Source organism: Fomitopsis serialis, assembly GCF_022376445.1.
Source record: "Fomitopsis serialis strain Sig1Antser10 chromosome Unknown B0H18scaffold_19, whole genome shotgun sequence".
Taxonomy (NCBI): Eukaryota; Fungi; Basidiomycota; class Agaricomycetes; order Polyporales; family Fomitopsidaceae; genus Fomitopsis; species Fomitopsis serialis.
In genome coordinates, this window is record NW_025954979.1 from 300,030 (window position 1) to 323,946 (window position 23,917).

Below are 23,917 nucleotides of genomic sequence, written 5' to 3' on the forward strand. Positions count from 1 at the left end.
CTGGAAGCCATGGACATGAGGACGCTTGACGGTTCACCAGGTCATAACCACCAATATCCCTTGTACTCAACTAGCTATTACAGAATTACAGCCTTACTGATAAGGTATTCAACGTTCAACCAAGATGTCACCAGCGGAGAGAAGGTTAAATAGAGGTAGTTAGCAACGAGTGGGTGGGGCAACGAGTGCAAGCCGAGGAAAGAGCGTGTCCGTGTTTCGGGTGTGCAGTTGGCCGCTGGTGAGGTACACTGTTCAACGCGCGGTGTAGTATCTTCCCAAGCAAACGATTCATGTTACATGGCTTCGACGCTCTGTACGCATCATCAATGCATGAGTAAGCTCTCCCAAGTGCGACGGACCAGGCGACTGACCTCAACATCACCAGAGCGCTCCGACAGCACGCTGACCCTAACGTCTGCTGCGGATGAATCGCCAGAGAGTTGCGCGCGCTATGCAGCGGCGAGTCCCACGCAGCGACCTGGCCCTCGCGGGGGAACAGCGCAAGGTCCCGGTACGGGTTCGGCAATGGCACATGGATCGTCGGCGACTCCGCCGTCACAACGCTCGCGGTTTGCTCGCGCGCGTGCACAGCCGGGTCCGCGAACGGGTCTGGGTCGTCTGCGCGGATCTGCGCGCTGGGCAGCGGCGGCGACACGACGAGGCGGGTGGAGGTCGCCAGTGCCTGTGGGGTCGCGCCGTACCGGTATGTCGGCGCGGCTTGGTTGTTCTCGCCCATGATATCGTCCTCGGCGGTGTAGAAGAAGGACGAGCTGCTGCTTGTGGAGCGGTTCAGAAGCCCGGAGGTCGCAGCGGTGGCCCCCATGGGGTCGAACCAAATTGATTCGCGGGCAGCCCGGCGGCGACGCGTGCGTTTGCGATGCCACAGTAGAGCCAAGAGGAGCAAGAGGAGGATGGCCAACGCCCCAAAGATTCCACCCAATATCTTGCCTGTGCTTGGTTTGCTGCATCGTCATGGTAAGAGACAAAGATCAGAAGGGTGAACGATCTGCCCCGAAGAATGAGCATGCCAATAATTATAGCTCACCTCTTTGATGCCGGTGAAGCATCATTTGCAGTCGAGCCTGAAGGGAAAGAACCCGAGGCTCCACTCGACGTGGACGTGTAAACCGTCGTTATCGTCGTACTGAGGCTTATCACTCGAGTACCTTCCGTCTCGCCAGCAGAGCCACTCGTCGAGAAGGTTGAGGTGGAGAGTACTACTGTGGTGTAAGCAGATGTTACAGTTGTCCCGTCCCGCGAGGAACGTGAAGGCGACTGTGATGCGGCATAGCTGCCACAAATATCACTGTGTTTGAATCTGGGAAAGGCATTGTAGCAAAGGCGACGTACGTAGACTGAGTGTCTGATGCGTGATTGACTGTCGGAGTTTCACCACCCGGAGAGGTGAGCCCTGAGGAGCTTGCTTGAGTTAGAGCAGTGCTGCTTGCATCTGGCGGAGGGCTTGAAGTGGATTCGTCGCTAGTAGCGGGGCCAGTGCCAGGCGTTGTGCTAGCGAAAGTATCACTTCCCGCGTTCGAACTGTGACTGGGCGGCGATTCTGAGGCTGGGTGAGCCGTAGGCGATTGAGAATGGGGAACGGAGGTTGTATCCGTAGTGATTGGTGGAGCTGTAGTCGCAGGGCTTGAAGTGGGCGTAGGCGTATACTTCGACTGAAGCCTCCAGTGGGAAGGGAGTGTGGAGGGAGTGATACACGAACCGATCCGCAGGTACGCTGCAGGCTCGCATGGCGAAGCATTGCTGTCTCCTCCGCTGAACATGGTGGACAGCGTAAGCCCGCCACGGAAGTCTTGCGCCAGATGGCAAAGGGTGTGTCGAAGAGAATTACCAGGAAGATAAAGGTACTGCACCAGCGGGAGAGTGAGGGGAGCACTCTGCCGGGAAGGAAGGGACACAATCAGAGGCCAACTTGTGCGTCGGGACGGAACTGAGAAGTGGATGTCGTAGGACTGTGGCATGACGGGAATGAATGGGATGACAGTTAAGATGAACAGAATCACTGACCGACGATGCCACCAGTCCAACCGATTGGATCAGCTTGAAAGGGCAATTCCTAGACCGAGGGTGTCCTACAAAAAACCACACTCGGAGAAGAGAATAATAAGTTATCAAAGTGGGCAGAGTACGATCCACCTTGGCAATGTGAACTTAAGGTCCTCGAGAGGGCAGCCGCATGCCGAGCAGCCGCACAGGAAGATGGATGCAGTCGTTCGATGGGTGGGACTTGAGAAAAGGCCGCCGCTGTCTGAATCTGATGATGCTGTGCAATATCATGATCATCGTTCGACCAAACCTCCAGGCACAAAACGGAAGCAAGCAGAAGCCGCACCAGTCTGTGTTACACAGGGCTCTGAAGCCGAGTTCGTCGGCGTTACATACCGTTGGGAACCTCCAGCATGGATAGCGCAACGAAGCTGGACGTACGCTGCGCGCCGCCCATCGGAAAGCATTGACGCCTATTTAGACCCTGACCATCGAATGTGGCCCTGCTGTAATGTATCATCATGGTGGTAGTCAAGGATGCTCATAGATAGATAGTTGGTTTGATGGTGATCACGTCTGGGATTGGGAACGGCGAACGTACCGGGCCGAGGCAAGTACGATCCGAGAGCTATTCGCTCCCCGGTGCCAAGCCACTGAACTTGACAAGACTCGCCGCTTTCATGCGAACGAAGATGCGCTGAGGAAGTCCAAGGGTGAGGTCACGATACAAGCGACAGTCGAACTAAACGTACGGTGTGATATGCCGGGGCATCTACTTCCAAGATCGTGCAGCAGTCGATGATTTCATCAATATTGACCATCCAACATCTAACAGCGGCACCGGGTACAGAACACGCCGCACGATTAAAGCCCGCGATGCATTGGCATAAGCCGCCGGATGGACATATCCGCTCTTCGCCTGCGCACTGTGACGTTGCTGCAAATTGGTCATGAATCCTATGGCGACGGGTGCATAAGTATGCCTCGAAACTTGGTGGCAAAGGCCAGGATCTGTTGGGGACGCAGTCTGAAGCGGTGAGAAGGTACGAGCTACATAGGGAGTTGAGGCTAGATGCTCACGCGATGCATACAAACGGCCAACGTCGACGTCGAGTACGATCTTGATCTCGCTCTACGATTCCCACGTACCCATCATCGAAGCGAGCTCCACCTTCTTGTCCATCCAATAGATCTTGACCACTATTACTCATCGTCCCGGTTTGCAGAGCTCAACGTACAGTTTGCACACCAGCATGGCTTTATAGTCACAGGTTGCCCAGGATTATCATTAGTAGTAGCTAAACCTTGTAGGCTGTCCGTTTCAACCGTCGGGTGCCAGATAGATACAGATTACAAACCCGGGTCTTACTTCTCGTCGCCCATTCTAGCAATATAAGGCGTGAGGGTCGACTGCGGCCTACTGGCCCTCGACGTCGTAGCCCGTGGGGTTCTTCGTCTGCCAGTTCCACAGGTCGCGGCACATGGTCTCGAGGGTCTGCGGCGCCGTGAACCCGAGCTCCTTCTCAGCGAGGGCCGGGTCCGCCGTAAGGTCCGGCACATCGCCCTTCCTGCACAATAACAGCCGAGTGAGCAATCCGGCTTGAGCCCAGGCTAGGACACGTACCTGCGGCCAACGATATCGTACTCGTAGGCGTGCCCAGTCGCCTTGTGCATGGCCTCTACGATCTGCAGCACGCTCATGCCTTGCCCTTGCCAAGGTTGTACGCCTTGTAGCGCGCCTCCGACGGGCAGTTGTCGAACACCGTCGAGCCTGGTGCGAGAGCATCGAGCGCGAGCAAGTGGCCCTTGGCGAGGTCGAGGACGTGCAGGTAGTCGCGCACGCAGGTGCCGTCGGGTGTGGGGTAGTCGTTGCCGAACACCTGGAGCTTGTCCTTGACGCGGCCGACGGCCATCTGGGCGAGCAGGGGCAGGAGATTGCCCGGGCGACCTCTGGGGTCCTCACCAATCAGGCCCGATGGGTGTGCACCGGCAGGGCTGAGGCCCGGTCAGTCTGGAAAGCGTGAGCACGTAGGAAGGTGGACTCACTTGAAGTAACGAAGGGAGAGGGCCTGCCACTTCAAGTCGGAACTGCACAGGTCCTCGATGACGGTCTCGCTCATGACCTTCGTCTTGCCGTACGGACTCTGGGCCTGCAGGCGAGTCGTCTCCGGGATGGGGATGACTGGAGGGATGCCGTACACGGTCGCGCTGGAGGAGTATACGAAGCGATTGCAGTCGAAGTCTGAGGCGGTCTGGAGCAGGGAGATGGTTGCACCAACGTTGTTGGCATAGTAGGTCAGGGGATCTGCGTCGACTCGCCGACAGCCTTGTAGGCCTGTCAAGTTGCATCAGCGTGCTGTTGAGGATCCAAGATGTGCACACGACGTACCGCGATGTGAACGACACCCCAGATCCCGCCCTTGCCGTACTTCTCGAACACCGCGCGCACCTCCTCGGGCTTGGTGAGGTCCGCAGAGTATGCGTCGATCTCCGCACTGTCCTTGTCCTTCTCAGAGGCATCTGCGGGGAGGTTGCTGCGCGCAAGCTCGGCGACGCGGACGAGGGCTTTAGGGGTAGAGTTGTGGTGGTTGTCGATCGAGATGACCTTGTAGCGGCGAGTCGCCTGGAGGGTATAGACCACATGCGAGCCTAGAAGAGTGTTGGCGATGCGATGTTCCCGGCAGCATGGCAAAGGCGTGGTGGGCAAGAGCGGAAATAGCAATCAGCAAGCGAGCGGAGGTAGAGGACATTGATCCGTGTCTGTATGTACGTACCGATGTAGCCCGCACCGCCGGTGACCAGGACCCGCTGTCCGAGGCAGGGATTAGCAAGTCAGACCCACCGAGAGAAGGGAGCGAGGCGCACTCGGAGAGGCTCGTCAGTCATGATAGGCTGGTTTGTGTGTGGGGAGGATTAGGGTGGATGAGTGTGTGGGTTGGCGGCTCGCTCGCCGTTGAGGCGGCCTTTTATCCGATCCATTGCTGGTCGAGCGTATGCACAGCGGCGAGATCGATTCGTAGACCGACGATGACCACATGGCCCGGACCACACTCGGCCCGTTGCCAATCGGCGGGACGAACATGATTCGCTCTCGGGGGCTCTGGGCAGCGGAAGCACAGCGAAGTAGCATAGCAGTGACGATGCGCGCAACGAAATACAGATCTAGAGGGCTGACGAATCTACTGCTATGGTCCGACGGTCCGTAATTGCAAACTGACGATGCTTGTACATCCCACACAGCGACCAGACTCACACCAAGAGAACACGGAAGAGGCGGCCTGGAGGTCACGGGACCTAGAACGTTTTTCCATGGCCCGTAGATCGGACTCGGTCGACCGGGGAGCGCAGACCGCAAATCCCAGGCCTCAGGGCGCGTCGGACCGATATTACAGGGGTATGGACTGTCGGGCACGATCACCGCTCCTCCATCCTCGTATCGCCCTCTTGATCGCGGGCGGCGGGGTCGGCACGCTACCATTCGGTTTATCCCCCTTGGCCTCTGGCCCACCCATCAGGCTCGCCTCGCTCTCCTCCAGCTCGGCCATGCCCACGACGGCGTTCACATTCGTTGATGCCATGCTGAACTTGCGTGTGACATGGTCCCCGGGCGACTCGACCACTTTGACGTAGTCCTCGAACTTGTTCATGACGTCAATGTCGAAGAACGATGTGTACAAGTCTCGTCCAGAGCGCAGGGCGAGCCATGCCCAGCGTTGTTTGTTCTGTAAGTTAGGAGGTGAGTGGACGGTAAACGACTCTAAGTGTCAATTTACGAACCTCTTCGTACTGTGAGATGACTGGTCGCGGATCAGTGCAGGTTCAGGCGGTGCGGGCGTCGGGTCGGAACAGGCGCAGGCGCCGCGGCAGGTTGTACGGGTGTTGAGATACGCGCGGGGAAGAGCTTTGCGCGACGTTATCCGCAGACACGGATGCCGGCATTGTCCCTGGTTTAGCCGGCAGCGATGGATGCAAGGGAGCAGAGGTGGACGATGATATGCGCGCAGAAACTGGTGTGGGTGTGGCTACCGCAGGAGGGGCGGGTTCCTTTGGTGTTTCCTTCGCAGCAGCGGCTGCTGCTGCTGCCTTCGCCCGTGCCTGTGCGACCCGCTCCGCTTGCTTCTGCAACTGCTTTCTCCTCATGTCTATCCTCGCGTCTTCCTGTTTGATCTTCTTCAAGAAGTCGCGCGGCTCTCCGGGCCTGAACAGCGTATGAGCATCATCAAAATACGGAGCCGAGCGCAACGCACAAGAACGGCCGCTCTAAGTCCATCAGATCCCGGTAGCCCATCTCCCAAATCTCCGTTAGCGGCGCTGAACCAGCTTGTGTGGCCATGGCTCGGTGTCTACATGCATCTTCTTGCGTACCTCCCGCGTTGCCTCCTCCAGCCCGACCTTCTTCGTCTGCCCGTCGACCTCAATCTCCTCCGACCACGGCTCCTTGTCGAATGGTGCACACAGCTCGTTCTTCCAGCGCACCCAGTTCTTCTCGCGCTCGAGGATGACATGAACAGTCTCAGCGAACATGCGTCCGTTGGGAGTTGTCTGCCGGAGCTCTTCTGTCGCTTTGGCGACTGTTTCTTGGACCCATTGTGCATCAGTCGTGTCCAAGGTGAAATCGATCTGGAGGGATCGGTTTCGTGTACTTGACCAGGTCGCCTTAGCAGCCTTCGTGAAGATGAGTAGGTGGTTGAGTAGAATAAGCAGCTGGAAGAGGAATTGTCTCCGGAAGTGGGTGTCTGCGATCTAGAGAACAGTGTCAGTACGCCATGGGTCCTCAAAAGCTGTGAACGAACCTCTAGCTCTAGCAGGTCTGGGCTGGTCAGGTACTTGGCGAAGAAGTACTCTCCATTCGCACTGTCCTCCACGCCTTCGGATTCACGCTTGCGCTTCAGCGACGAAGGATGCCCCGCGCTCGTCTTGCTACCCATGAGCGCACGCTCCTTGGCAGTGGCCTCCTTGATGACAGGCAAGACCCTGTTCACAGCCTCCTTGAACTGGGTGAAGGTGCCCTGTTCTGCAAAGAGCGGAGGGCGAGAGAATGGGAGCTGGAGGGACCAGAATGTGTTGTACCACTCTGCGCGATACTGAGTGTGTGCGGGGATGACATTAATGCATGTAAACGCACCTTCTTCTTGTTCGACTCCGGAGAACCTTCTACCTTGGGCTCATCGACCTGCATCTTCGTTTCGTCCTCTGCCTCCTTCTTCGCCGGACCCGGCTCCTCCGCGCCCTCCTCCTTCTTCGCACCGGGCCCATCCCATGTGGGGCCGTATTCTCCCCGAAGATTTACACCGCTCCGCTCACCCAGCGGGAAACTTGGCTCATGAACGTCAAAATCCGTCCGCAGAACATAGTCGTGTTGCCGATTTTGGAGAGTCGTCGGAGTAGGTCGTTAAGTGTACGCAGGAGGACCAGTGCCTTGCCTTTCTGGGGGACCATGCCCTCGGTGAGTCGGTCTGCACGGTGTTCGATCCAGCTGAATATGTGTGAACACGAGTCGATTGTTTGTGTCTCGAGGAGATCGAAGAGGACGGTGAAGGGGAAGGTTTTGTCGCATACATCTACGACCGAAGGCTTTAGCAGCCATTGGTTAAACAACAATCAACGCACCATGTTCGGAGAATACAAGACAGAGATCGAGTCTGTCGCATAGATTGTCGTAATATCGTGTATTGGGCTCCTTCAACGCCTGACCTTCCGTCATCTGCGACAGAACGCCAATGATCGGCTCTGGGGCTCGCTTCTATGAGACAAAACATGCACGTACGGCAAGCGCAAAGATCTCTTTCTTCAGCGCGTATTCCCATTGGTTTCTCCGGATCTCAGGAGATGAGCTTGTCTTCGCGCGCGACAAGGCCTCCGTGACAAGAGGGTCAAGAACCGACTTGTCTGCTGGGTGTGGTAATTTGGCAATTAAGGCCTTCAGGCTGGCCTCTGTCGACTGCATCTCAAGCGTTCGCAAGTCAGCAGGTAGCAGGGTTAGTGCACCAAGAATCTCTCGAGGTAGTGGATCCAGGTGTTCTCAACAAGTACTGGGATGGTGGACAAGGACAGCCAACGGTGGCGGAGCCGAGGAGGTGAGCGCGTGTGGCGCTCGAGACGCGACGGCGCTTCTGGGGAATGGGCGCTAAACTGTGGCTTCACACGCTCTTTTGCAGTGTGCACCCTGCAGCTGCTGCTGCATACCAGATCTATCATTTCACTGTCGCCCACCCCTTCGCAGCTTTATAATCCTTGCGTCCAGTGGTATTTATCCCGCGCTTAACTCCTCATCCTCATGCACCCCGATTCGGAGGCATGGTTTTCGACTCGCCGCGAGTATGAGTCCTAGGAAGAGAACGTCTACAACTGGCTGAAGTAGCCAGCCATTGACGGAGACTTATTGTTCAACGTCAACACTCAATTGTCTATCTCGAGCACAAGATATGCCTATCAACGTCTGTCCAGTCCTAAGGTTCTCGAGGAATGAATATGATTCGAGGGAGCACGAATGCCTTCCCTGACACCAGCAACGTCGGTCCTCCGACCCGCATTCCGGCTGCGGTGCACCTTGAGATCACATAATCGATCAGGAGAGAAGCAGTAACTACATATGATGACGGTACTCACGGCACTCCAAGCAACAATTACTGCGACGATGCGGGATCTCGAGGACGTCAATCCGCAGTGTCTTGAGGACCCTCGTCATCTCGACTCTCGGGCTGCACCTCTCCTCCAGTGTTTGTCTGTTCAACTCGCGCTGTACGATTCCCCAGCTGAAGCGTTCTTCAATATTATGTGCGGTGCTAAAGGGTATTCAGCGGGTCACTGGAGTTCGATTCAGTCCATAGTACTACTTACGCCAGTATACCTCGTCCATTTGAGTGTGGCATCTTCTGCCTGACAAGCTTGTCCCACCGATGCCCGTCCAACCGATCAAACTGCTCCTGGAGTGTTGAACCCGTCCCAAAACACTGTTTGCCAGCGACCCAAGTGCAATCACGACATGGAAAGAAGCCTAGGCAAACATTGAGTGATGTACTGGAGCAGTACTTCTCCTGCAGTATGTCGTCCAGCTGTCCCAAGACACCATCTTGCTCCATTGTCACCAGGAAGTCGTCCAGGTGATTGTGCGTGTGATTCATATCAAGAACCACAACGGAGATGATTGAAAGTGTTTTGAAGTGATGCGTGACAGGATATGTGGGATCCAGGGCCATGCTGCGAAGGGGCGTTTCAGGTAGATATCCAACCTCCATAGATGGTCGTGGCGTGAAAGGTTGTAGTGTTGCTCTGTAGGCACAAAGCAATCAGCGAAGTGGCGAGGAAGAGAACTAATAAAACTTTCCGACCGTGGCATCAATTGTACCATCAATAATAGGAGAACTGACAATTTCGAGCCCAACCTTTTCCGCAGATGTGGAACTCGCATCCAGCAAAGTCTGGCTTCTGCTAACTGCCGAGGATGGATCCGACTGGTCGTCCACCCCAATATTGAATTCACGCACTCGAGAAGCCCGGCTGATCTGCGCGAAGAGGTCTTCGACTGCTGGTGCAACCCATCGCACATCCATTTCCTCCATATTTGCAGAGTTCAGTGGGAGAGAGGCTGGGGAGACTTGCTGTTCTTGCAAACAACTGACACTGTTGCACCACAACTTCCTAAGCCACGGGAGTGCTGAGACGAGGCGGGATAGCTGGGCAGCGCTCGACAAGATGACATTGCGGACGACCAGAGTGTTGATGGAGCTAAACGTAGCTAGGTAGCCGATGTCCTCCATTCGGACCGAGCCGGTGGGCCATTCAGCGTCTTCAATGGTGATCCTCCACAACATCGGAAGTTTGCCCGCGAGCATGGTGGCAAACGTCCCCAGGTGCCGGATAGGGTGACATTCCCCGGGAAAGGCACCCGATATAACGATCTGTCGAATGACCTCACGGAGGCGCGGTTTCGCGCGGAGTGTCTTCGAGAGCGACAGAACATCCTTCCGGTCTCGTAGATGGATGATTTGACGCAGATGGTACCATGTCAGGTAGTACCAGTCTTGGCATACGAGCGCGCAGGATGTGAGAGTGGACAGATGTGGCTCGCCCTTTCTGACGGTATAGCCCATATCCCATCCCGCAGCTATGTAGTCGATGATCTGTTCACAGACCTCCACAGGAAGCCGCGAATTCGAAGGGCCCCCGGACGCTGCGGTTGAACTGTGCTCTTCATGTGTGAACCACGTTACTCAGTTCCGACAGTGACACTTACGTCGACTCGTCTCTGTCCATTCCGTCTAGAATATGCGCTACAGCGACGTGGCTGAGCTGTCGCCAAAGTCGCAGACTTCCGACAGGGAAGTCACGCTCCTAGTGGTATCCGAATCGTTTCAGACCGCGGCTCGTGAGGAACAAAAAATGCGATGATAAGCTACCTATTGCTTGGGGTTCAGACTGACTACCGGACGGGTCAAGGGGTGCGTCGTCCGGGTCGTTGGTTCGCGAGGTACTGGCAACCGTTCGTAGTCGCGACGCTAGAAGGAAAGCACGACATCAGTAAGGATATCCGTTGGCGAAAGCGAGGTCGTACCTAGCAAGGACTTTCAATGACTCTTGGTGTGCGCTGCAAAGACTCGAAGCAGGACAAGGGGAGAGCACAGGGACAGCGAAGGCAATGATAGGTGGTGTATATATGCATCGATCCAACGTAGCGCTAGCTCGCCGGGTAGAAGCGTCAAACACAGATACACGATATCGCAAGCGGTCCTTTGCTTTCAGTGGATAGCCCGCTATGATCGGAATACTGTACAAGGCGGTACTCGCATTATTCACCTGCAGTCCGCGTGCACGGAAATCGCATAGAGAGGACCGCTGTCCCGGGATGCAGTGCGCCTGATTCTGGCTAGCTCGCGCGAGGCAGGCATGTGCATGTGAACCCAATGTGGACCTTGATGAACTTGTTACATATATGAACCCTTACCGATGATCAAGCTCACGGTCGACCACACTGACGCGGGATCGTGCGCTGAGTTCTGAAACAGAGGAAGGGAACACGCGGGCCAGGACCGCATTCAATACAGTACCAGCACCAACAATGGATATGGTGCATCACATTTCTACATAGCTGCGTCGCCTCCGAGTCATTGAGACACCTACACAACACCGATGAGCTACACCTCGCACTGTGCGGTCACGAGTTCAACACGACACTCCCTGCATGACGAGGAACATGTGGACGCACATATCTGGCCGACACCCATCCTCGTCATGCCCTATTTTATCTCCTCGAGCGCCGACATTGCGTAGAACCTCACTTGACATCGCCATCGTCGTGTCTTCGCCATGATCGCTCCACATGCTCTGCGGAGGGCCAACAGCTGCGAATGAGAGAGGCAGGCTCGGACACGGAACCCTGTCGTCCTTGTTGTCTGAAGCCGTCTCCGCGCGCGCGAGGCTACACATATGACCAGGTCGAGCGTGATGCGTACATTACTTGGGGATCCCGACTGCGGGAAGCAGTGTGAAGGTTGGTGTTGGATGGGCGTACGTTCCAGGAGTGGACGAGATGTAGCGAATGCGAACGACGGGCACGTAGCGTAGCATTTACATCCAGCGAAGACGACCTGAGCGAAACCGATATATAAATCGAGCGGCAGAACGACATATCGGTAATGCACTCACCCGGTACATCAACTCAGGCCTCAAAAATCAGGTAGACGAGGCAGACGAAGGACTGTATCTGTCATGTACATGTTGATATGTCATAGCGTCCGCCAGGCATGCGCGGACGTGACATACCTTGATCTAGCGGGTTACGCGTTGAAAACAAGCGCAGCGGCACTAAGTCTCCGGTCATCATCCCGACGAACGCGTGAAGGTGTTGCGCGGACAGGTCGGGAGTACGGCATGAGCAGCGGGCGTAAGCTGAATTGCAGCGTTTGCGCAACGTCGTGGCTTTCCTGCAATAAAACACAGCTGATTCACGCGAATAGCGAGACAGGAGTGCTACGCAGCTAGCATCAGCAATGGCGCCACACAGAAGAAAGGGCAAAAACGCACTCGACGAAGACAGCCTTCATGTTCTAGTACGTCTATTGGATTACTCCTCAGGATGTACGAAGCACGGTATGAATCCGCGCAGCCAGGCATCGCACCATCACTGACCCCCGTACAGATCCATCTGCAACCGAGTGCTTCAGAGACAAATGAGGGGAAAATCAAACACAATTCAGGGCACGACTATGCGGTGACAGACCTAGAGGCGGACTGGTCTTCAGTTTCGGGTGGACGCCGTTCGTTCGCAGGGCAACCAGCAGCGGCCGCCGATCACTGGCTTCGTCTGACAATGTATAGCACTTCGGCCCGACGCAAGAGAGCGGTGGAAGAGGGTCGAGGAGGTTTGGAGGAGGTGGAGGTAATGTCACAGTGAGGGAGGGCGCTAAACCGTGGTTACGAGATCAGGATCGTAGCGCTGCAGCTCTCAGGCTCACTCTCAGTCTCACTGCCAACTCGTTATAGCCACCCTCTCGCTTCTACATATCACGTATACAAAGATGGTGCGCTTTGACACTGCTCATTGTTACTGGCCTGGGCATAGACCTAGATAATGCTTTCAGTCATGGGAAGTCCGCATGTCCAGCTCGCGCAAGGTGCCCTACTACTATAACACCCAGAACGGGCAGTCCATATGGGACCCGCCCACGGAGCTCACCCAGGAGGAGCTGCACGCGCTGCCCGGTGCGAAAAAGTATTTGCTCGGTGAGGGTGGGCGACCTGCGCAAGTGCGTGCTAGCCATCTGCTGGTGAAGCACAGCGGGAGCCGGAGGCCGAGCAGCTGGAAGGAGGTGCATATACCCAGTCAATTGCCTTGTCGAGGGAACTAACACCCGCTGGGTAGGCGAAGATTACGCGCTCCAAGGAGGAAGCCCTTGAGATTCTCAAGGGCTACGCTGCTGAGATTGATGGCTCGCCGGAGAAGTTCGGGGAGCTCGCCAGCGTACACTCTGACTGCTCTTCCCATGCAAACAACGGTGACCTCGGCTCATTCGGACCTGTAAGTGCCTCCGTTGTTCAGTTAACAAGATTAATGATTTACTGCATTTGATACAGGGACAAATGCAAAAGCCGTTTGAGGAGGCTACCTACGCTCTGAAAGTAGGTCAGATTAGCGACATCGTGAGCACGGACAGCGGTGTCCACCTCATCTTGAGGACGGGGTGATGTCACGCAGATGGACAGTCCTGATTGGACGGAGAACCTTTTGTTGTAGAGTATCGGACCGCAGGAATGTCGAACCGAAGGGCAAGTCAACCTCCTAAGCATGCATGGCTATCCCGAACCGACACCGTTACCTTATGGGACACCCCAGTTGAAGAGTGTAAGTGGTCGCTCGATCGCGCAAGCATACTGATATCGTCTCATGGCATCCCAATAAGCTAGGATGCGTCTGTAAGAACATCCAGTAGTTGGTATTTGTGTGGGCGTTATGTGCGGCATCATCGATTCATCCCGCGTGAAGACTGGCGGTTCTCTGACTAGACAGAGGTGTCATTCCAGAACCTACTTATCTGTAAGAAACAAGTCTCGCGGCCTGAGCTCAACGCATTCGGAAGTCACTAGTCTAGTGCTTCAGACAAACCTCCGGGTCCAACAAGCTCCCGCTAACTAAGAACTGCGCACGTTGTGGTTCTGTGTGAGGTACGCGGCGATGCTGGAAGTCGGAACCAAGTCGGAACCACGCTCCCGGGCCAAGCTACCGATTAGAGACAATCGACAGCGCGTCGCACTCCTAGCGCGTCTTGTTCCGGTGCCCCAGACGCTTGTCGGCTCCTATGGTCTGCGCAACGGAGACTAATGTTCCCAATGTCGTCATATAACAAGGCTGTGGCCTGTCTGCCGGTTATCACTCGTCTCCTTGCCAGTGTATTCTTCATCCCACTGGGTCAGCCTTTGCCCATCAGTTGCTCAAAGGCTGAGAGGCCTTGTCACTTGCCACCATGATGGATATTCCGACGATCTACAGCTTGCTTGGCGTAGCTTGTGCTTTGCTCTTTCTACGGTGGAGGACATATCCTGTGAGTACGGCAGCACTATCTATCAGACCACGCCGAAGCTCATGCAAGCATCTGACTTGAACCCAGCTTCGACATATCCGTACCATTGGGCCTGCTCTGCCGATATTCTCATACGTTGGCGCGTTGAAGTTCGCTTTCAATGGCCATGCTGTTCTCCAGGAAGGATACGACAAGGTACGCTCGCGCCGTTGCAGATTGCGCCAGGTCTGATCACGACTTCGCCGGTCCTGGTTGCAGTACAAGGTGTTCAAGATTGCGCTTGTAGACCGCTGGCTCGTCGTCGTCAGTGGCGCGGACATGAACGAGGAGCTCTGTAGATTTCCAGACGACCAGATATCCTTCGAACTTGCGGCTGAAGAGGTGCGTTGTGAATGTATGACCTATCACCTTTATTCGAACTGACTACGCGCTGTAGTTGGTACACACGGAGTGGACGATCCAGCCGGACATCGTACAATATCCCATACACGTCACAGCCATCAAGCAGAAACTCACGCGCAATCTCGCTGTAGTTGCTCCCGCTGTGGTGAACGAGGTCCAGCTCGCCCTGGACGAGCTGATTCCCGCAATCGACAATGGTACGTGCCTTCGAGTTGCTTTCGTAGACGCCTTGCTTATCCGGCCCTCAGACTGGTTACCTATTGCTGGGTTCCAGACTGTCCAGGAGATCGTAGCGAGAGCCAGCAACCGTGTTTTCGTCGGAGAACCTCTATGTGTGCACCATGTATGCCATCCATCATGACAGGCCGCTTATATCTCGAGAGGTCGCAACAAGGTGTTTCTGGACGTCGTGATAGGCTTCTCCAACGACGTCGTGAAAGGAGTCACGGTGCTTACGTTTGTACCGTCGATCCTTCAGCCGTGAGTCTGAATTCTGGTACGGCATAACGACTGCTGATGAAAGGCTTGATAGAATTGTCGGGCCTTTACTCCCTTGGCCGCGTCGGGCGAGGCGTCGCATCTACCCAATCTTGAAGCCTATGTTGGATGAGCGGCGAAAGCAACTGGAACAGTACGGCGAAGACTGGGCTGACAACCCGTGAGTCTCCATCGTCACTTCATTCTTGCCCTACAATTTAGATTGCCCATTCACAGAATGATTGTCTGATGTGGTGCATGGACGTCGCCAAAGAGCAAGGGCTTGGTCACCTGAGGATCTTCTCGTACAGGCTGTCCTGGGTATGAACTTCGCTGCCCTTCACACATCGACCGTCGTATGTGCCTACTACTAAGTGTCGAGAATACTCATTCACAGATAGTTTCAGAGTTTTACACATGCGCTGTTCCATTTAGCTGCAAGCCCAGAGTATACGCAGCCTCTCCGAGAAGAGGTGGAAAGCGTTCTGAAAGAGGAGGGAGGTTGGACGAAGGCTGCGCTGGGGCGCATGGTCAAGATTGACAGCTTCATCAAGGAATCGCAACGGCTGAACGGGGTCAGCGGTAGTAAGGCAGATTCTCCGGTGGTTGGACATCGACCTGACTAACGGCTGTGTTAGTCTCCCTGTTCCGCCGTGCAATAAAGGATCTCACGCTCTCCGACGGCACCTGCGTCCCGGCGGGTACCATCTTGACTGCCATCGTAGCGTCTACGCACCACGACGAGAACAACTACGAGAACGCGGACGCGTTCGATCCCTTCCGGTTCTCGAGACTACGGGAGCAAGAAGACGACACGACAAAGCACCAGTATGTGTCGACCTCGGGCAAGGACATAAGCTTTGGCCACGGTAGACATGCGTGGTACGTACCATCCTGATGGTCTGCTCTACATCAATGCTAACTCGGATTTTGCTGCAGCCCGGGACGCTTCTTCGTTTCCCACGAGTTGAAGATCATGTTGGCGAACATCGTCTTGAAGTACGATGTGAAGTTCCAGGACGGCCGGAGACCAGAGAATGAGTGGGCTACCATGACCAACATGCCGTCCCAGACTGCCCAGGTCTTGTTCAGGAAACGGACGATGGCATGTAAGTGATCTCGTGCATTGAGCAGATCTGTCTTCAAGCACTGTACTCCGCTAAGGACTTGGATTGTATAATACGATTCTCACTCGGACTGATCTTCATACATGCATGTCGTTCTCTACAGAGTATGTCGGTGAAGGCAGTGACCGCCCATTCAACTCGTCCGGGTACGGGGATAGAGGCAAGCGTTCGCGCATATTGCATGTTGTTTCATCTCATCGGACGCTGTTCTGAAGAGAAAGGACTAGTTATCCTTCGACTCGGAGCCGTATATGGTGTTACTAGTATCGTCCGCAACAACGATACCCATCCTCAAGGTCCGTAGATGCGTCACCCGGAAATCCGATGTATGGGTCTTCATGAAGTACATCGAGGGGCGGATTCTCGAGGAGACCTGACCCTCTCAGTATCACCATGGAGGGCGGGGAAAGAACGCAATGAGGTGACGGGGAGATGTACATGTGCCAACGTGTAGTATTTCGCCACGCTACTTACTAGTACGCCAGTATCAAAGCCTTGATACTGGCTGATAGAACACCAAGGTGTAGAAACATGGGGCTTGGAAACGTACTCCCACTAGTATGTAGCTTCTAGAATTGATGGAACGGTGTCTTCGCAGGGCCCAAGGAATAAGAAATCGGCGTTCTCATCCCCTTCAGAACGTTCCAAGTTGAACACTGCGATCTTTCCGCCTCTACTCTTGACCGTTCTAGCGAAGCCTGCTGCAGGGTGTACCTAGTATGCCACACCACCAACCTCGGATCGCTTTTGGCTGACAGTGCACTCACCAATGAAGATGTTCCTACCACGATCAAGAGGTCTGTCCAGTTCAACTCCTTTGCTATCTCGCCCATCCCCTCCGGAACTTCGCCAAACCATACGATTGCTGGACGAAGCAATCCGCCACATCGTCCATAACGATTAGCCCCGTTCCATTTCGCGCCGCCGCACCGCGGTAGCTGATCGACTGGTATGACCTGTTCGCCTGCTATAGCCTCGGTTATACCTCCGAGGGCAGGACAAAGAGGCGTGTCGATAATGTGATTTATATGCTTGCACTGTAGGCAGACCGTCCGATTTATGGAGCCGTGGGTCTCGATAAGTCGTTCCCGCGCTAGTTTCTGTTCCGCTGAAGTCATCCGATCCGACAACGAATCGAGTGCTCGCAACGATAACTCGTCGAAATTCTGCGTTATGAAGAGGGGAGGTCTGTTCTCTGCCAACGATGGCATCAGGCGAGAGCGAACTGAAGGTAGAACGAGCGAGGCGATGGCAAGGTGAGCTGCATTCGGCTGGGCTTTCAAACACCTGATTGGAGCTTGAGTTGACTGATACCGCTACATGTTGTTCACCAGATTCACCTTTCACGTACGCAATGATAGAATTGCCAGATCCCGCTAGGGTCCTCTCTGAATTGCTCGGGTGTGGCAAAGGATGTCGAGTTCTACGAGGCACATTCAGCTCATATCGGGTTTGGAATCACTACGAGTCAGTACACATACCCTGGTTTTCCAGAGTCCGTTTTGGCCCCGATAGGTCGGAATACCTATCGTAGCTAGTCGTCATGATCCAACACTAGAAACATGGGCAGGGTCTGCATACCTGATGCAACGGAGAGACCTGCGCCTGCTAGGATGACGACACGCCTCGCACTGGCCAATATGTCGCGAAACGCCTTATGGTCAGAAGAGGGTGCCATGATTGGTTCCGTAAACGCCACCACAATCATAGTGCTACTTATATCACCGTGACAGGTCACAATGGGCTAAGAACCTGAAGAACCAATTTAATCTACTACTTAGGGCGTTAAGGCTGCCGCAGACAGATTTGGTCAACGACACACGAAAGCTCACCAGATGATGTCCTTGGGTCATGGCAACTCTAATGACTCGCCTACATAGTTGATCAGTACATGAGACGTTTAGAGAAGCAGGCCGAAAAGCATGCCAATCACGTACTTTTTGACAGATCACCTCAGAGAGGAGTCATGAAGAACTTGACTAGTTTCCGTCCATCGGACACGCGCTATGGCATACGCACGTTGGGCACCTCCGAACCCGGCATATCCATATACATCCGCCTCCTCTTCCTCCTCCTCAGGTCTCCACCTGCAAGTCAGCGCAGCTTTTCAGAAGGACAGAAGTCGAAGAACGCCTCGTTGCTGATCTGATATGTATCGCTCGTTGTTCCGTCATTAGACAGCTTCAAGTTGTGCAGTGATGTCCACGCATCCACGTTTGGGACATGAAAGAAAGAATATACTGTATGGATCCTCCGCGGCGTATTGCGGATTATTCGGAACATTCCCACGCTCGGTCACCGCATCGCATCATCAACGTCACGGTGCGAGGCCTCTGCCAGTGCTCGCATAATCAAGTTGAACGTTTGAACGTTCAGAAGGGCTTTGCTCACCCGCCATGGGGTCATATTTGTGAGTACGATATACTCGTTTTATTATCATGCGTATTCTGATGCTTTCTTCCAGTGGTCGTAGCTCTCCTATGGGAGTAGAGGCAAGTACTACTTCTCCACGCACATTGCACTATGTTTATTTCTGCGGGACGCACGTCTAGGTCATTGCGCCTCCTAACGAGATCTCGGATGAAGACGCATACGCCATCATTGCCTCACTGGACATGTCCAAGGCAGGCTCGCTTACTGTGACGGGATCTACCCGCCAACTGTGTGGCGCATCTCATCGGACACCGTTCTCAAGAGAACCGACGAGTCACCCTTCGAGCCATATACGATGCTACTGGTATCATCCACAACAACAATACCTATCCCTAAAGTCCGTAAATACGTCACCTGGAAATCCGACGTATGGGTCTTCATGGAGTACATCGAAGGGCGCACCCTCGAGGAGGCTTGGCCCTCTCTCAGCATCACCACGAAGCTCTGGATTGCTTGGACACTCCGCGGTTATATCCACCAACTTCGCCGGGTTCCACTACCTACACCACGCATCCCGGGTCCTATAGATGGTTCTGGCCAACCCCGTCAGTGTATAGGATGCTACTTCGCCGAAGACCTTGGCGCGGGTCCTTTCGCCTCATACAAGGAGCTCGTAGCGTGGTACGACAGAAAAGCGGACCTTGCTGTCCGCATAGACCATCGAATGTCTCAAGCTCGTGGACAGAGTCCTTCCCTATCGGACAATTTGGTCTTCGATGATACAGCACCACTCGTTTTTACTCATGGTGATATTGCACTGCGGAATCTCATATTCGGTGATGACGGCAGGCTGTGGCTGATTGATTGGGGATGCTCTGGGGTTTATCCACAGTTCTTCGAGTACGCCTGCATGGCAACTTACCGTAATAATTCTGCACCTCGTCTCTGGCGATGGTTGATACCTTTCATGGCGGGATGGTACCGATCTCAATTGTCCTACTTACAATCCCTTACCGAAGCACTGATGCTCTACGGTGTCGATTAGTTACTCCCACACCATTTCGTGATCCCTGACTTGCGAAATCATTCTGAGCTCAAGCATGGATGGGAGTCCACGAATGCGTGGATGGCCCAGTTGGCTCGGCCCCTCGGGGAGTCCAAGATGCCAAAGGTGAAGGGCACTTTCTATTAATGTCTGAGGTGAACGTACCGTCGATCTATTAGTGAGAAGCAACGAGTGTCTTACCGTACCACCTTGCTGCCTCACGACACGACAGACCACATTCGAGCCTGCAAAGCGGCGAGTGGAGAATAGGCGCATGACGGCCTGCATTAGTCTGAATCTGTAACAGTATATGTGTAAATGTACATGAATCTCCCACCGAGTCCCTCTCAAAAGCCCAGCTGCTCTATGAATGACTGCCATGTAGCATCCAGCACGGGCGGGCCCACAGGCGGCTCCGGCTCCGGCGGGAAGGCCTGTGCCCCGAACAGCTCGTCGAAGATATCCGGGCCCGGCACCGGCGGCTGCTGCATCTGCTGTGGGGGGATCTGCATTTGTTGCAGCGGTATCTCCTGCCCCTGTTGCGGCTGCCGCAGTCCGTCGAACACGTACGCGAAGTTGAACTGGTTCATGTCGACCGACGACGACGAGCCGACATTCAGGCTCGCGGCGTCGATGCCCTCGAAGACGCGGAGATCCTGCATGATCGTCGGGTGGATCATGTCCGATGACACCGCGTTCGAGCTGCTGCTCGCGGGCGACGAGGAGGACAGGGCGCCAGAGCCCTGAGGTACGCACACCAATGGAGGTTCGTGCATGGACGAGATGAGGTGCGTCTTGCCCCCGAGGCGGTCGAGTTCCCGGTCATTTATTGCGTTCGTACTGGACTCGCCCGGAGTGCGGGGCTTGTGGAGCACTTCGTAGCCCTGCCCGCGGAGCTTCCGGATGACCTCCTGAATGTGGAACGCAGTCGGCACAAGATCATTGGGAATGAGGTGGATACGTACCAGGTTGTTGGAAGCGATCTGGCTCCTGGTGGCAGCCTTCTCAAATACTTCGACGAGAACATCGAGTTCTTGCAGCGAAGACACCGCGAGGGCCGACGTCGGGGCGCGCGTGACCAAAAGACACATCACGATCTGGTCCCTCTCCCGTCAGCGACTCGCGCTCCGTTTACCGATCAAGCATAGAAGAGCCTCACCCCTGCAGCAAGACACTGGGACCACACAATCCCCAGCCTCGAAGTGACAACGCCCGCACGCTTGTGCGCCTCCCTGGCACTCTCGATAATCCGCCATGCAGACCGGTATATGGCCATGACCGACGGGCCGTACCGGTGTCGAAGGAGGTCCCCCGGCTGCTCGTGCAGAGCCTGCGCGAACCACGGTCTATGCAGGCTCAGGAGCGCTTTGGTACGATCCGCCATCAGCATGCTTGTTCCTGCGCGGATCAGCAGATTCACTCACTGGCCTCCTTTTGCGTCAGCGTCCAGAAGCGCTGCGTGAACTGCGGGACGGGCAGGTCGGCCGGCTCCCCACAGTGTTGGCCGCAGTTCGGTCGCAGGTTGGCGGGGACGGGGAAGTCACGGATCATGCGGTCGTACTCCAGGATGGACGAGTACTGTGGCGTCTTCGCGCCGAACACGGAGAAGATAATCTTGTTCAGGAGCTTCGTGTATTGCCAAGTCCATGCGTGGACTGGTCCAAGGAGGGTTAGTATGCGCCGTGATGCGAAGGCATGGAAGCGGTTACGTACACCCGCCCTCTTTCTGGCCTTGTGCATTCGTCCGTTCTTCTGGGTCTTTCGGAAAGGGACAGTCGACGAAGGAGAGACACATGCTGGGAGGTCGCCCAAATCCGAAGCTCTACGGGGTCACGGTCGCACGGCGTACCCACATCAGACCTCCGCACTTACCAGCCAAGTATCCTGCATGAGCAGCTGCCAGAACACCCGTGCTCTCCTCTGGCTGTTCTCATCGTCGAGCTTCCATCGATTGCTGTTGACGTCTGCATACGTTCGAGTTGCAGTCGGCTTACCGGTCATGCAGTCAGTATAACGGAAGGTCAGACTTACGCAGGCCGATCTGCGCGACGCGAAACGTAGGTGTCAGCCCTCATCTCAAGAATGCCTAGACATCAATCGCGCTCACTCCATGTCCGAGTTTCACAGCGAGACCGATCGTCAGCCACGCCTTGTGCGAGCCCGTATGCGCCGGTTCGCAGTCGCTCAATTCGAGATATGCGCCTGGTATATCTGCGCGGGACCAACCGCAAGCGGGCGCCGCCTCTGTCAGTCTGCGTGCAGAGTTAAGAGGACTCGCCGAGAACGTACCAAGCTCTGGATGGAGAATAGCGTCGTGTCGTGGATGGCCGGCGCGCAGCGGAGACAGATGCGCGCGAGGAGGTAGTACTCGTGCGCCTCGATGGAGTACGGCGCGAGGTTCGGGTCGAAGAGCGTCGCGAGCGCGAAGACCATGAAGAGGACCGCGAGCGCGTGTGTCGACGCGATGTTGCAACCACCCTCGCTGTGTGCATACATAGCTGTCAGCAGGCGCACCTCACGGCAGAGTGTCTGGGACGACTGACTGCGTTTTGTATGCACTCCCCAGGATGTCGTCGAACAGCTCCGCTCGGGGCATGGGGTACCATCTGTGCATCTACGTTAAGCCACGGGCCGCATGCGAAGTGATTACTGCCTACAAGTACTGCCCGGACTCCATGAAGATCTCGCAGAGATGGCACGCCTGCGAGAGCGAGGGCATCATCGCCTGGGTTTCCTGTCGTATCGTGAGGTTGTGGCATCGCACGTCGAGCTCGATTTGCGCCTCTGCGACGAGCTCGGGCGAGAGGCGGGGGAAGGAGTTGGGGGCGGGGACGGTCCGCGTCGGTGCCTAATACGCCTCGTTCAGCTCAAGTGTGCAGTGTCCCAAGGAGGAGGAATCCTAACGTGGATGAGATACTGCAGGGCGGAAGTACGTCAGCCATAACGGGGGGAACGGCTGCGCGGGATACGGTACCTCTGAGCGCGACGTTTGGCCAAAGAATCTTGCTTCCCCTCGTATGCCCAAGGTGAGCGTTCCTATGGGGAAGGTAACGAATGGTCCTTGAAGTGTCAACAGTAATCGTACCGAATGCATCGAGGATCTCCTCGTCCTCCTGAGTGAGCAATGGCCCTGAAGGGGATGAGCCGCTCGACCCGGATGCCGGGGAAGTGTCCATGGCAGTCTCTCCCGTAGCAGGGGATGCTGCTCGTCAGAGACGGCTGCCTGGAGCGTCCGGAGTGCCTCCTCCAGTTTGTTGCCGCGTTCGCGTAGGCGCTCGATCTTCTTGTGCAGTTCCTCCGCGTCCGCTAGCGCGAGGCTGCATAGTTTCAGCCGTCATCCTCAGCGACATAGGAACGGAACATTCGTACCGGCTCCCCTTGCCTGTCGTCAACGAGCCTGTTGCACAAGACGTCATGACAGGCGGACGAAGAACGGACACAGCATACGCACCCTCCGGACAGATCGCAGAACATCCTCTCTTCACGCATGTTTCGCATGGTACCTACTGCCCATTAGCCCGTACACACCACGCTCACGATCACAACGCACCTTGCGGTCGCATCTCAGCTTCAAGCTTGTCCGCCGACCACCAGTCAACTGTTGAACATATACTGCGAGATGGCCACCGCCACTTACCGGCGGCACTCGGCACACGAGACTGGGACACGACCCGGGCGGCGTCGCTGCTTGGGCTCTCCATTAGCTGTCTTGTCTTTCTCGGCGGGTGCCATGGTACGGCGGGAGGGTATCTCCGCTGTGTCGACGCGTGAGTTGGCGGTGGGCGTCGTCAGCAAGAGGAGGTGCGCTCGCGCAAGAGCCGGGCGGCTAGATGGAATTGTTGCTGAATCAGCCTGGCTGGATCCAAGCTGGATCGAAGTCCTGGCGCTCATGATCTCAGTGGCGATGCCTGTGAGACGCTGTGAGACGGTAGACACGTCTTCGAATCTGATCGCGTTTGGGTTGAGAACGTACAGTACTTGGAGTGATGAACCTGGCAAAGGAGTCCGAGTTGCCTTCAACAGCGTGTAATGGCACTAGTGCTACCAATGACCGCAAAGCGAAGGGCCTTCGTGCAGTCGACCTCATTGAGAGCAGAAATCTGGGCGTCGTGCCGTCCCGGTTTCATGACCCAGCAAACAGTTAAGTACAGTGGTTTCCTTGGACTTTCCGGAGATGAGACTACTGGCACGCACGCCTCCGCTGTTTTCCATTCTGGCCTATGCAGCCCATATCCTGCAGCTGTCTTCCAAATATCTAGCATGTGGAACTACTTCCAGGTTGGGGTGCGCCACGATCATATATAATGCTCTTAATGCTGATGCTGTGTCAGCGAGTTGCAATGATCGACAGACGCGCGAGTACTATACCGGTCATACGCAGCACGTGATCGTGTCTGGAAACGCACCACTCTAACCCAGTAACGGCGACCTCGCGACCTCGTTCGTCCTTCGGATTCCCTCTGCCTGACGCACAT

General features: G+C 55.5%; 10 protein-coding genes across 10 annotated transcripts; 3 read left to right on the forward strand and 7 right to left on the reverse strand.

Moving 5' to 3' along the window:
• Position 1: 1 nt before the first annotated feature.
• On the reverse strand, positions 2 to 1,936 carry B0H18DRAFT_174156 (uncharacterized protein). The gene is made up of 4 exons (XM_048036967.1): positions 1,351 to 1,936; positions 1,046 to 1,291; positions 372 to 962; positions 2 to 311 (listed from the first exon to the last, which is right to left on the reverse strand). The coding sequence occupies exons 1-4, from the start codon at positions 1,776 to 1,778 to the stop codon at positions 146 to 148; spliced, it is 1,431 nt and encodes a 476-aa protein (XP_047895591.1). The 5' UTR covers positions 1,779 to 1,936; the 3' UTR covers positions 2 to 145.
• Positions 1,937 to 3,095: 1,159 nt separating this feature from the next.
• On the reverse strand, positions 3,096 to 4,953 carry B0H18DRAFT_996174 (UDP-glucose 4-epimerase). Its single transcript, XM_048045394.1, has 9 exons — positions 4,867 to 4,953; positions 4,776 to 4,809; positions 4,384 to 4,650; positions 4,048 to 4,306; positions 3,727 to 3,996; positions 3,626 to 3,697; positions 3,360 to 3,569; positions 3,240 to 3,305; positions 3,096 to 3,193 (listed from the first exon to the last, which is right to left on the reverse strand). The coding sequence occupies exons 1-7, from the start codon at positions 4,885 to 4,887 to the stop codon at positions 3,419 to 3,421; spliced, it is 1,074 nt and encodes a 357-aa protein (XP_047895592.1). The 5' UTR covers positions 4,888 to 4,953; the 3' UTR covers positions 3,096 to 3,193; positions 3,240 to 3,305; positions 3,360 to 3,418.
• Positions 4,954 to 5,092: 139 nt separating this feature from the next.
• On the reverse strand, positions 5,093 to 8,083 carry B0H18DRAFT_996175 (THO complex subunit 1 transcription elongation factor-domain-containing protein). Its single transcript, XM_048045395.1, has 10 exons — positions 7,769 to 8,083; positions 7,612 to 7,705; positions 7,352 to 7,562; positions 7,127 to 7,316; positions 6,795 to 7,085; positions 6,319 to 6,744; positions 6,249 to 6,298; positions 5,929 to 6,199; positions 5,849 to 5,902; positions 5,093 to 5,723 (listed from the first exon to the last, which is right to left on the reverse strand). The coding sequence occupies exons 1-10, from the start codon at positions 7,946 to 7,948 to the stop codon at positions 5,388 to 5,390; spliced, it is 2,103 nt and encodes a 700-aa protein (XP_047895593.1). The 5' UTR covers positions 7,949 to 8,083; the 3' UTR covers positions 5,093 to 5,387.
• A 288-nt stretch (positions 8,084 to 8,371) lies between these two features.
• On the reverse strand, positions 8,372 to 9,417 carry B0H18DRAFT_1103356 (uncharacterized protein). Its single transcript, XM_048032578.1, has 4 exons — positions 9,329 to 9,417; positions 8,842 to 9,273; positions 8,611 to 8,786; positions 8,372 to 8,550 (listed from the first exon to the last, which is right to left on the reverse strand). The coding sequence occupies exons 2-4, from the start codon at positions 9,237 to 9,239 to the stop codon at positions 8,381 to 8,383; spliced, it is 744 nt and encodes a 247-aa protein (XP_047895594.1). The 5' UTR covers positions 9,240 to 9,273; positions 9,329 to 9,417; the 3' UTR covers positions 8,372 to 8,380.
• B0H18DRAFT_174328 (uncharacterized protein) lies at positions 9,212 to 10,533 on the reverse strand. Its single transcript, XM_048036968.1, has 3 exons — positions 10,401 to 10,533; positions 10,238 to 10,335; positions 9,212 to 10,185 (listed from the first exon to the last, which is right to left on the reverse strand). The coding sequence occupies exons 2-3, from the start codon at positions 10,255 to 10,257 to the stop codon at positions 9,315 to 9,317; spliced, it is 891 nt and encodes a 296-aa protein (XP_047895595.1). The 5' UTR covers positions 10,258 to 10,335; positions 10,401 to 10,533; the 3' UTR covers positions 9,212 to 9,314.
• Positions 10,534 to 12,444: 1,911 nt separating this feature from the next.
• On the forward strand, positions 12,445 to 13,289 carry B0H18DRAFT_174397 (rotamase-domain-containing protein). The gene is made up of 4 exons (XM_048036969.1): positions 12,445 to 12,521; positions 12,582 to 12,809; positions 12,863 to 13,018; positions 13,075 to 13,289. Exons 1-4 carry the CDS (start codon positions 12,519 to 12,521, stop codon positions 13,183 to 13,185), a joined length of 498 nt encoding a protein of 165 aa, XP_047895596.1. The 5' UTR covers positions 12,445 to 12,518; the 3' UTR covers positions 13,186 to 13,289.
• Positions 13,290 to 13,961: 672 nt separating this feature from the next.
• On the forward strand, positions 13,962 to 16,014 carry B0H18DRAFT_1084126 (cytochrome P450; the record flags this gene model as incomplete). Its single annotated transcript, XM_048031752.1, has 11 exons — positions 13,962 to 14,039; positions 14,106 to 14,213; positions 14,277 to 14,399; positions 14,455 to 14,617; positions 14,669 to 14,752; positions 14,804 to 14,900; positions 14,953 to 15,078; positions 15,172 to 15,253; positions 15,299 to 15,482; positions 15,536 to 15,779; positions 15,837 to 16,014. The coding sequence occupies 11 exons, from the start codon at positions 13,962 to 13,964 to the stop codon at positions 16,012 to 16,014; spliced, it is 1,467 nt and encodes a 488-aa protein (XP_047895597.1).
• A 565-nt stretch (positions 16,015 to 16,579) lies between these two features.
• Positions 16,580 to 17,702, reverse strand: B0H18DRAFT_1084106 (sirtuin; the record flags this gene model as incomplete). The annotated part of the gene is made up of 5 exons (XM_048031749.1): positions 16,580 to 16,738; positions 16,792 to 17,311; positions 17,365 to 17,447; positions 17,506 to 17,549; positions 17,606 to 17,702. The coding sequence occupies 5 exons, from the start codon at positions 17,700 to 17,702 to the stop codon at positions 16,580 to 16,582; spliced, it is 903 nt and encodes a 300-aa protein (XP_047895598.1).
• Positions 17,703 to 18,268: 566 nt separating this feature from the next.
• B0H18DRAFT_996219 (kinase-like domain-containing protein) lies at positions 18,269 to 19,529 on the forward strand (the record flags this gene model as incomplete). Its single annotated transcript, XM_048045396.1, has 2 exons — positions 18,269 to 18,434; positions 18,649 to 19,529. The coding sequence occupies 2 exons, from the start codon at positions 18,269 to 18,271 to the stop codon at positions 19,440 to 19,442; spliced, it is 960 nt and encodes a 319-aa protein (XP_047895599.1). The 3' UTR covers positions 19,443 to 19,529.
• Positions 19,530 to 19,697: 168 nt separating this feature from the next.
• B0H18DRAFT_996228 (uncharacterized protein) lies at positions 19,698 to 23,247 on the reverse strand. The gene is made up of 15 exons (XM_048045397.1): positions 23,080 to 23,247; positions 22,993 to 23,017; positions 22,894 to 22,945; positions 22,812 to 22,839; positions 22,417 to 22,759; positions 22,100 to 22,290; positions 21,986 to 22,048; positions 21,728 to 21,924; positions 21,550 to 21,644; positions 21,315 to 21,431; positions 21,156 to 21,264; positions 20,867 to 21,097; positions 20,602 to 20,807; positions 20,408 to 20,539; positions 19,698 to 20,353 (listed from the first exon to the last, which is right to left on the reverse strand). The coding sequence occupies exons 1-15, from the start codon at positions 23,172 to 23,174 to the stop codon at positions 19,790 to 19,792; spliced, it is 2,448 nt and encodes an 815-aa protein (XP_047895600.1). The 5' UTR covers positions 23,175 to 23,247; the 3' UTR covers positions 19,698 to 19,789.
• Positions 23,248 to 23,917: the final 670 nt, after the last annotated feature.

Bases quoted from the DNA above. Each gene is read 5' to 3' on its own strand.
- B0H18DRAFT_174156 (XM_048036967.1), bottom strand. From the start codon at position 1,778: ATGTTCAGCGGAGGAGACAGCAATGCTTCGCCATGCGAGCCTGCAGCG. The intron at 1,292-1,350 runs GTACGTCGCCTT...TATTTGTGGCAG, and splicing joins GCATCAGACACTCAGTCTAC to CTATGCCGCATCACAGTCGC. The intron at 312-371 runs GTCAGTCGCCTG...TGATGCGTACAG, and splicing joins AGCGCTCTGGTGATGTTGAG to AGCGTCGAAGCCATGTAACA.
- B0H18DRAFT_996174 (XM_048045394.1), bottom strand. From the start codon at position 4,887: ATGACTGACGAGCCTCTCCGA. The intron at 3,997-4,047 runs GTGAGTCCACCT...ACCGGGCCTCAG, and splicing joins CTCTCCCTTCGTTACTTCAA to CCCTGCCGGTGCACACCCAT. The intron at 3,698-3,726 runs GTACAACCTTGG...GCAAGGCATGAG, and splicing joins TCGGAGGCGCGCTACAAGGC to CGTGCTGCAGATCGTAGAGG.
- B0H18DRAFT_996175 (XM_048045395.1), bottom strand. From the start codon at position 7,948: ATGCAGTCGACAGAGGCCAGCCTGAAGGCCTTAATTGCCAAATTACCA. The intron at 7,563-7,611 runs GTGCGTTGATTG...CTTCGGTCGTAG, and splicing joins TCTTGTATTCTCCGAACATG to ATGTATGCGACAAAACCTTC. The intron at 5,903-5,928 runs GTGTCTGCGGAT...CGTCGCGCAAAG, and splicing joins CAGGGACAATGCCGGCATCC to CTCTTCCCCGCGCGTATCTC.
- B0H18DRAFT_1103356 (XM_048032578.1), bottom strand. From the start codon at position 9,239: ATGGAGGTTGGATATCTACCTGAAACGCCCCTTCGCAGCATGGCCCTG. The intron at 8,787-8,841 runs GTAAGTAGTACT...AATACCCTTTAG, and splicing joins AATGGACGAGGTATACTGGC to CACCGCACATAATATTGAAG. The intron at 8,551-8,610 runs GTGAGTACCGTC...TGTGATCTCAAG, and splicing joins TAATTGTTGCTTGGAGTGCC to GTGCACCGCAGCCGGAATGC.
- B0H18DRAFT_174328 (XM_048036968.1), bottom strand. From the start codon at position 10,257: ATGGACAGAGACGAGTCGAC. The intron at 10,186-10,237 runs GTAAGTGTCACT...TGAAGAGCACAG, and splicing joins ATGGACAGAGACGAGTCGAC to TTCAACCGCAGCGTCCGGGG.
- B0H18DRAFT_174397 (XM_048036969.1), top strand. The intron at 12,810-12,862 runs GTGCATATACCC...CCCGCTGGGTAG, and splicing joins GGCCGAGCAGCTGGAAGGAG to GCGAAGATTACGCGCTCCAA. The intron at 13,019-13,074 runs GTAAGTGCCTCC...CATTTGATACAG, and splicing joins ACCTCGGCTCATTCGGACCT to GGACAAATGCAAAAGCCGTT.
- B0H18DRAFT_996228 (XM_048045397.1), bottom strand. From the start codon at position 23,174: ATGGCACCCGCCGAGAAAGACAAGACAGCTAATGGAGAGCCCAAGCAG. The intron at 22,291-22,416 runs GTACCGTATCCC...GAGGCGTATTAG, and splicing joins GCCAAACGTCGCGCTCAGAG to GCACCGACGCGGACCGTCCC. The intron at 21,432-21,549 runs GTGAGCGCGATT...ATGACCGGTAAG, and splicing joins CTGTGAAACTCGGACATGGA to CCGACTGCAACTCGAACGTA.